This window comes from Eurytemora carolleeae, unplaced genomic scaffold (genome assembly GCF_000591075.1).
Source record: "Eurytemora carolleeae unplaced genomic scaffold, Eaff_2.0 scaffold203, whole genome shotgun sequence".
In the NCBI taxonomy this organism is placed as follows: domain Eukaryota; kingdom Metazoa; phylum Arthropoda; class Copepoda; order Calanoida; family Temoridae; genus Eurytemora; species Eurytemora carolleeae.
The window spans coordinates 104628-114901 of record NW_019396139.1 but is presented as its reverse complement, the minus strand read 5'-3'; the positions used below and the strand labels follow the sequence as shown (position 1 = coordinate 114901).

Sequence of the window (10274 nt, the reverse complement as noted above, 5' to 3'; positions counted from 1 at the left end):
ACAATGTTTGTATAACCTTCTATCAAATCTAAATGTCGTCTTTTTATTTCCGAGTTTTAAGGATCTTACTGTATTTGTATAAAAGAGGATCATAAAAATCTGAACAGTTTTCACATTTTACGTTATTACAAATGTTTTAAAGTACAGTTAGTCGAATAGTTTTTGGCTCCGGTGAGGCGTGATGAAGTGTCTTGGCGTAAAATAATGTCAGGATAGATGGGTACTTCTTGATGATTTGGACACTTTCCCCCCAATATCAAATTATGAATGCATTGATAAACATGTTCTGAACGTAAACGTATCGTTAAATTAGTTTTTGAATGTAGCTTTCTGCTAAACCAGAAAATATGTAAAAAACAATATTTCGTCTCGAATGTCGTCTTCTTTTCAAATAATTTAAAAACACGAATAAATTAACTTAACCCTTGCACATTCAAAAGTTATGTAAAAAATAGTCGTTTAAAATGTAAACGAATCTATTTATTATAGTTGTATATTTTTTAATTTAATGTTGAAGACTTAAACACAGTACCCGGACACTTTATCACGTGACACCGGGGTTCTTCCACATTGCATAGCAAATTATTTGCATATTTGAATAAACTGTATTTAGATTTAATGTTTGCTCTGCCTCCAAGTTTAAACTTTGGCGTCAAAAAACAAATTAAAAATAAATTTTCTATTTGTTTTTATCAGAAGAATGTTTCAAGCTTTGCTCGTGGTTTTAACAGGAGGCATTGTGCACTCCAAGCACTACCTTATAGAAACAGGTCAAACAACCAGAATAAAGTCTACATATTTAACAATTATTTCAACTATTTTATTTTAAAGGTTAATTGTAACCACATTAAACAACTTTTAGGTTTCGTTTATTTTTTATAAATTAAAGTATCAAAATATATTTGACTATTTAAAAAAAGCCAATTAGTGATTTTATCATTAAACTTCAACAAATGGCATGGGTAGAAGAAACCTTAAAATTTTCGTTAAAAGAAAATATTAGCAAAATTTTTTTTTGCAATGACGTGGATTTTGTCTGAAATTATTAACCGATTTTTTTTAAACATTCTGTGGATAATTGTAAATATATTGCTCATTATTCCATACTAATACATTACTGTCAAATGTTTATACAAAACCTGTAGCATACAGTCAGAACCAGAAAACTGTGGAATTGAAAAATGACATTTAAACAATAATTACACTGTATGGGTTGTTTATACAATTCAGATAGCTTTACTATTAGCTGAAATAGACTGAAAACGTTATTTCAAGTAACCCTCCATGAACAGAGGGAAATTTCCTTTTTACATTACAACAGTAACCTTTAAACTTTGAGCTGTTCTTCAGATTGAGAGAGCTATGTGAGTAATTATCTTGTAAAGCATATTGATTCGTTGATTCGTTTGATCCGGTGTATGCTGCTATGCAGTCTGTACACTGTACAGTTTGAAGTCAACAAACTTGATCCGTAACTTAAAAATATCCCTTTTTTGTGTTAAAAGCGGGTTTCAAACATTCAAGTTTTTATATTCTGCTATTCATTTTATTTAATGATACTTCTTAATTGTGCAAAGCTTAACAATTAAGAACTGTTCAATAGATTAGGATATTTATAATATTTATGACATCCTTGATCGGTCAAATGTTTGAAGGTTACCATTGTGAATCGAATACGCCCCTCTTTAAATGGAAGGTTCCTTGAAACCGAAAGCGAAATAGTCTGTGCACTCTGCGGAATTTTATAAAGCGAAATAGTCTATGCACTCTGCGGAATTTTATAAAGAGCACTCTGCGCAATTACTGCAATAACCTTGAATAATTTTTAATCATTATTTTTTATTATCGGTATACAGGCAATTAATGAATTATTAAGAAACCTGATTCCAGGATTGCAGGGAATATTTTTTGGAAACAAAGAAATCAAAGTTTCTCCAATAACTAAACCTGATTCCGACCCGACAGTTGGAGTTTCAAGATTTATTCTGATTACGCGCCCCAGAGTACAATGTGAATTAACCTTAGAGTCTACTATAAAAAGTTTGACGTTACACGATCTGTAGAATTAGATTCCCAAGAAGTTATTTTACAAAGAATTCTTTTAACTTTTTTTCTGCTTACATTTAATTTAAGCAAAATGGGAATCAGATTCTTTTATAAGGTTGGAATAGAATTCCATAATTAGCAAAATAAAATCTTTTAATTTTATTCATTTTTTATAGATCGCATGTTCCTAAAAAAAAGAATCGAGTTCCGTGATCAATCTCGGAAATGAATTGCATGAATAAAGAAACTATTCAAAAAAGTTTCAGAATTTAATTTTGAGATGAAGACAATTATAGTTTTCTGTTAATGCCATTGATACTCATATTGAAACAAGTCAATTCTTTGCCATATTCTGTTTCCATCCATTTGTCTGTTTACAGTGTGTTTCTTATGTACATTGGACTAATAAAACCATAACTTAAGCCCCTAGATAAATTAGAGTAGATTGTTCATGCAGACTGTAAAGCTGAAAATTGTACAACCCAGCTTGTACATCATGAACTTGTCATTTGAAAAGGTCATTGAATACGTTTTACTTCTCGGGGTCAATCTGTAGAGTATTTTTTTTACTTATTTATTTAAAGAAGTTTAATAAAAACTAGGCCTCACCCATCAACTATTTTAGCTTTTAACCCTAAACAGGCTTGGCCGGCCCTATAGTTTTTTTTTGTCCTAGCACTCTCATTTTTGTCACTATTACCGTGAAATTTTGTGACTTTTAATCAATAGTTAATCTAAAGGATTTTTCTGTCAATTTTTTTAATGCATAGGGTAGGGTACAGGGCGGTAAAAAGTCCGGTCTGTGTAAAAAAAATCTAAAATGGCCCTTAACTTTCTTGTGACTAAAGCTACAGATTTAAAAATGATATTTTTAAAAATTCCTTAAAAAATGGATTTAGAAACATGTGTCACAATTGGATATCTTGTTGATTGTTGACACATAGAATTCACCAAAGTATCGCTATCATCCCAAGAGATTTAATAGTTTGAAATGTCTTCCAACTTTAAGGGGAGTCTGATTGTCATCATTATCACTCACATATCGGTAGAAAGCAGCAACTAATCTTCGTTCTAATCCTTTAAAATTCAACTTTTATCTAGTATGTCTGCAATATTTGTAAACAAACCCCCATAAATTTGTACAGAGTACAAATATACTTGCCGCAAACCTTTATATCCAATGTACTGTATGTCAGTAGCTAGTCCATAGCTAAATTGTCATTTTCAATTTCAACTGTTTCCCTCCGGTATGGTGAAGACGACATGAACAATCTAATTTATCTAGGCTTAAGCCTAAAAGTCGTTTTCTTAGTCCAAGTGTTCTGTTTCTCACTGTCCTCTATGTTTTGCATGCTCAATTGTGTTCTCCTTGTTTGATAGTTAAATTATCTCAATATGCATATAGTCAATTCTTTGTGATGGAGATAACAGTCAATTATAAATAATTTCAAATTTTTTGACAACATAATATAATATTAATATAACACAATATTCAGTGCAATATTAGTGAATTCAAGAATATTATTTGTCAAAAGTAGAATTACAGTTCTAAACACTAACAAACTTTTAATTTAATCAAACAGAGTGTGCGTTTATTATTTGTAGACCAAATTGAAATCTCACCAAAAACTATTTAAAATGGAGTTTTTTTTTAATAAAAAAAATATATTTATCTAACGAAATCCTAGGCCCGGGTCCTAAAGTGTATATGGTCGTAAATAACGTGCGTGTTCTTTATCTTAAAAAAAGCACGTTTTCCTGAATCCTAGTGCACCGAGAATCTTATAGTGACAATTCTGGGACTGATCTGATTGGTCCTGGGCGCTGTGGGATGTGGATAGAAGGCATCCTCCATAGTAAAGGTGTTCAGGGGCATACCCAGCACAAACATCATGAACGCCTTCACTCACTTCACAGTTCGGGTACACGTGTTAGCCACTGCAAAATGCTATTTAATGGAAAACTAAACACCCTAAAAATATTTTTAAGTATTTTAGCTAAATGTACGGAACGTTCGCCTTCCGGTATTTTTTTTAAAGTTACCGTGTTTTAACAATCTCAATATCATTAACGGCGTTACTGGTAGATATTTTAGAAATAGTTAATGGTGCCAGCCATTAACGAGCCGTTAACCATTATTTTGTGCAAAAATATGTGGACAAATTTGAAGACAAAACATCAAAACACGTAAAAAACATCAAAATGCACAAAATTCAACAAACCAGCCGGGGAAATATCAGAAAACGAGATTTAAAAACATCAAATTAAACAAAATTATATTTTAATTTCGGCAAGTTTTGTTATTTTAAAACACTTCCGATTCCTTTATTTAAACGTTAGTTATTTTCTTAACTGACTCAGTCCTAGTTTTGGAGATATTTCATTTTGTCTACAAATGACAAACGCACCCTGTATTTAGAAAAAGATGGTATTTATAAAAGTAAAATCGTAAGAGTGTGAATACAAGTTTTTGACAAGTCATGGACAAAATTTCCGCTGCAAGCTAATTACATCAACATAGGTTTAAGTTTTGAAGTAATAAATTACTATTTAAAAGTTGGATTTGATGATGTGGTCAATCAAGACCGTGATTATTCAATGAGGGGATTTTTGAAGGTAAATGATTAAAAATTATTATTAGTCACTAATCATAGATTTTGCAAAACTAAATGTCGTCTTCTTGAGATTTTATCCGGAATACCTTATTGCTTACTGTACAGCGATTAAAGTACTCTGGTGCTGGATATTTTTGTTCCTTCTGCATCTTTTTTACTAAAAAATTATCAAAGATGATTTAAATCTCGAAAGTGTGACATTTAAACAAAAAAAAATATTTCTGGAGAATTGTATCTATTATCTTTGTCCTTGTATAGATACAGTGTGTCCCAATAAACATGGGAATAATATGATGACTTTTATAGTCTTCGATCCATGAGGCATTTTTTCATGAACACAATAATTTCAGTATTCCAGTTTACAAATCTAAAGAACGCAAAAATTTTCGTCCGTATTTCGCAAACTTTTTTGCAAAATTTTGTATCTTTTGGCGAAACAAAATTTAAGCAAATTTCGCAAAACGATTTTTCCTTTTCGCTACAAATCGAGACTCCCTGTAGAAGAAGACCTTTTTTACACAGGGATTTTCATTTTAAAGAATTCGAACATCGAAGACAATCTTGCAGTCGTCTCTCAATTTATTGTTTTATTTGGAACACTGTTTAATCCGTAAAAAAAATAAGAAACTTAAAAGATACTTTTGTGTAATTTAAATTGTTGATTAGTTTAATTATATGTAATTTTATGATTTCTTGATTCCTATATTTATATTTTAGATTATGGGAAAACCTGATTACATTGACCTAGCTGTTGAATCTTTTAGAAAACTTTTGATTGATGAGGATTTGGAACATTTTCTAAATACTGGAGAAGAAAAAGTTGAAAATATTGGTGATACAAATGATAATGGCGAGGAAGATGATGAAAATGATGATGATGATGAAGAAGATGATGAAAATAATAATGATAATAATGGTGAAGAAGACAAAGAAATCAATAATAATGGTGAAGTAGGTAATGAAAAGGATCAGATTAAAGAACAGCTGGAATTGCTGAAATTGAGAAAATGAAGAAAAGAAGTGAATCCGAGAAGAAAAAATATTTGATCAAAAGAGAAAAATATAAAATAGTTAAAAGCTAAGCAAAATCGGTTTTTAAAAAAATCTAAACATGTAAAAATAACTTATGAAAAGATATGAATTAAAATACTACAACGAATTGTAAACACAGCAATTGTTTTGTAATTATTTGTTTTGTAATATAACATACACATAAATATTGCTATAATGTCGTCTTCCTATTTCATGGTTTTCTGGTTGTATGTAAAACCTTTTCCTTAGTTTTAAACTACCCTATAAATATTTTTACATACTTTTTCTATCTTATATAGTTTTAGGCATTAATATACAGGGTGTCCCACGAAACATGACAGTATGCAGGACGACTTGAATGTCGTCTTGATTTTTGATATAATTTGCTACGTTTATTTGTCAATCTAATTTTAGAAGTAAATTTCTAGAGATAATAATCACAAAATTTCCCTTGTCCTGCCATTTCCAAAATGTGATCTGCCTTTTTAGTGCTTTCAATATTGCCCGAGATATGAAGAATTTCGTTCAGATTTCGACAATTTTGCTTTTATTTAACAAAATTGAAATCTGAACCAAACTCTTTATATCTCCGGTAATATTGAAAGCACAAAAAACGCAGACCACTTTTTGGAAATGCCAGGGCTAGGAGAATTATGTGATAATTGTTTCAAGAATCATACATGTTAAAGTAGATAGAAGACTAAATGTCACAAATAAATTCAAATACCAAAGACGACTTTCAAGTCGTCTTCCTATTGTCATGTTTCGTGGGACACCCTGTATATTCATGTTGGAGATCAGGTACTCATAGTCAAATAGGGATCATTGGCGTGGACCGCCCTGTCTATATTGTTTAAAAGAAATTTACTTAACAGTCAGCTGCATATATGATGTAGCTGTATATTTCGAGTTAATCAATCAATCGAGCTGTTGAGTTTTGGGTTGTTGTATATTTCCACAGTGTGTCAAGTGGTTCCGGGGAGGGAGCGTGGCTAGAACTTTGTAACAATAATCATGGAAATACAAATATTTTCGTCCTTTACGCCCATTGTGCTATTTTACATGAACATTGCTGCACGAATATACTTGTCAGAAGCCCGGGCCCCGGACACTCAACCCTGCATCAACATTTACCTGATCTGTGATACCTCATTTTCTTGGATTTGTTATGCTGAAATTCAGATTTAAACTTGTTTAAGAATTTTAATGAAAAAATGAATTATAAAGAATTGATTGCCAAAAAACAGTCTAAAATGCTTTTTAACCATTTGTAATGTTTTGTGTTGAGTTTTAATGCTCTAACTAAATCAACAAGAATTTTATTAAATTTCACATTTGAATTTAGCATCAAAGTTTAATATATTGAGCTGCATCTTGTAAATTTTTCATATTGGTGATTTTGAAAAGAAAAAAATTTTAAATCTAATTTTTTTTTGATTTTTTCCAAATTCTGACTTCCTTCTTTACTGTCAAAAAATGGATTCTGTGAGCTTTTATGAAAAATTGGGCTCTTTCAGGAACTTTTAATACAATATTTTTGGGCTTTTTCTTACATTTTCCCATTGGCCCATTTCTAACACTTAGTGTTAAAATAGGGCACAAATTGAGTGATTGGGTTTTTAGGATCCTGGCCGATATCCAGAGTAAAAGTTGATACTAAGAACTATAACCAACATTTTATTGAGCTTGACCAGCAAAACTATTCCCATAGTTAAATTATTTTCTGAAATCAAAATTATAATTAATTAATTTTTAATAAGTATATTTTGCCCATTTCTAACACTCAGTGATAGAAATGGGCAAAGTGTTTGTTTTGAAAACTAATTTCCCCTGGAATAGTAATCCACTTTCAACTTCAAACTACCTCAACTAATTTCAAATAAATACAATATTTCCTGTCAAAAACGAGACATTTTTACAAATTGTCAGAATAAGCTGTTAGAGAAAAAACAAAGGTCTTTTCATTTCTCTACTTTTACTTTTTAGGACCTTTAACTCACTTTTAAATTTTCTTCTGTATAATTTGTAATTAATTTAAAATTTTACAATAGAAAGAAAGAGAAAAAACCTAAAAGATGGTTTGAGAATTCTAACTATTTTTCAATGGCTAATGGTTTAGGATTATTTACTATCGAAGAGAAAGTCCTTGTAGGACAAAATCCTTAATGGATTATAGGAAAAAAGTTGGCGATAAATGTAGGAGAGGGGGGGGGTAGGAGTAAGAGGGATCAAAAGCTTTAATAGAAAACACAGTTGCACTGCTTTCTGAGGGAAAAAAGTTATCCCGTAAGAAGGGTGGATGATAAACACCGTCACAGTGCACATGTTTCCACCCATTACCTCAGTCCCTTTCAGAAACAGTGCAAAAGCATTCTCCATCCCAGTAAAATTCTCCTCAAAATCCTCTGGACATTCAACGTTGTCAGACATTTCTCTGAAATATATTTAGTTACCATTTGATTCTTCACAGACTATTATTCATTGTGTTCATGGTGAATCACAAAGGTTGGCTTAATGATTTAGTCATGGCCTTGATAGATAGTTAAAAAATTTTAATGATGTTTTAAATATTATTGTTGTAAAAAAGTATTTAAATTGTGCTCACGGTTATGTAACATCAGGTTGCTTTATGAAATTATCAGAGCAGAAGTATAAACTATCATCTATACATGATTCAATTAATATACTGGGTCTCTTTAAATTAATGTTTTTGCGACATTTCAATAGAATTAAGAAATTGAATTAAGAAAATGGCAGTGGTGCCCTTGACCTTGGGGTTAAGGTTTGGTTTGGTATTTAGGTTGAAACAGCTGTTCATTGGAAGTTGCTATTCTTATTTTCCATAGTATAACTTTTGTCATATCAAATTTGTAACAGATTGAAGACATTTCTTTTAAGCTTAAGAAATAGATGGACTCAAAGTTCATGATTACCAAAAAAGAAGGGGAGATGACCAAGGAGGTCTAAAATTTACTTACAAGACATGGGGATAGGACCTCCGTAAGACCCACAATCACTCCTTAAGAGGTAGTCATATTTTGACCAGAAAGATGAGGTTCAGGACGCTGTTCATAAACTGGGATATCAGGTTTCTTATGGCATTTGTCTCTGCAGGGGTCCCATGTATATGTCCGTATTTTTGTCTTTGTTTCCCCTCATGTGTTTCTCTGGCAGCTGTTTTAAAGCTGTTCTCCACCCCCCCCCCTAAACTCATCTTATATTTACTTACAGAGGAGGTCCTTAGGGCGTCCTCAAACAATTTTTTATGACATCCTGACTGGTTCTTCACGATCGCTGTCAATTCAGGGTGTACACAGGGTCCCCCCCCGCAAAAAAAAAATTCTCTTCGGTAGGACGTCCTCAAGGCATCCTCAAGAAGCATCTTTAAGAGAAAAAATCTGTGGAGGGGGGCACTAGGAAATTGCCCCCTCCAAAAACAATTTTTTTTTGGGAAACCTGTGAACGCCCTGACTTCACAGCGACTTGTGAAGAACAAGACATGATGTCCAAAAGATGCTTCTTGAGGACGACCCCAGGGTTGCCTTAGCTAAACAACAAAATATATGCAGATCATTAAACAATCTATTTACATGTTTAAATATTAATAAATCAATTAATTAAATATGTTGTAGAATTATTACTCTATAATCCTCACATGGTTCTGCAACAAAATAATTTAAATTAATTTTAAAATTGCATTATTATTATTATTATTACTATTATTATTATTATTATCATTATTATTAATATAATAACATCCTAACGAAACTAACGAAACTAACCTGATACCCAATTGTGAACAATGTGATATCCCTTGTTCAAGAGAACCATAGTATGTATCCACAGGGATCTTCACAAGATAAGATTCAGGGTATATTTGTATATGCTGGTATACATCATCCTGTTGACAAGAATCCTGTAATAGGAAAAAATGTATTGTTTAACACAATTGTACTCTTTACCTCTTTATATTAAGAGTGACAGATAACAGCACTTGCAAACCTTTTGGCCAATAGTAACTTCACTTCCAGGTCTAGGTTTCCAGTAAGGATCTGCACTGCAGCTAACAATACGGAATCTACTACAATCTCAACAAAAAATAAATTGTTCATTTAAAATATTTTCTTATAAATCCTTATATTATTTTAATTTACTATGAGAAAAAATTTAGCTACCTTCAGTTTTGTTTCTTTTCGCGTTCTTCATCGTCTTCGCATCTTTATCGTCTTCATGTCCTTGGAATTGTTTTCGCCAGTCATATTCTCTTTTCTAGGTCTAGGTTTCCAGTTTCTTTCAAATCTTTCTATTATTATATCTTTTAGAACCAATAACATCACTTGAACAACTTCTCAGGTTCAATCTTTTAAATTTCCTTTTATTCTTCCCTTTTATTCTTCCCTTAAATCTTACTGAAAACTTAAATCTCTAAAACCTTATTTTTTTTCACACCCTAGTTATATTTCAAATTCTGAGTGTTGCTTAAACAACCAAATTTTAAACAGATTCAAATCATAATTTTGTAATTAAAAAAAGACAAAATTAACCACTGCATTTCCGCCAACTTTCCAAATCAACTTGTAT

The 10274-nt window shown here is 31.4% G+C and overlaps 1 protein-coding gene across 1 annotated transcript; it reads left to right on the top strand.

Annotated features, from left to right (window-relative positions):
• Window positions 1–700: 700 nt before the first annotated feature.
• LOC111696110 (rRNA-processing protein EFG1) lies at window positions 701–5880 on the top strand. Its single transcript, XM_023465652.1, has 3 exons — window positions 701–770; window positions 4604–4662; window positions 5379–5880. Exons 1-3 carry the CDS (start codon window positions 701–703, stop codon window positions 5670–5672), a joined length of 423 nt encoding a protein of 140 aa, XP_023321420.1. The 3' UTR covers window positions 5673–5880.
• The last annotated feature ends 4394 nt before the right edge of the window (window positions 5881–10274 follow it).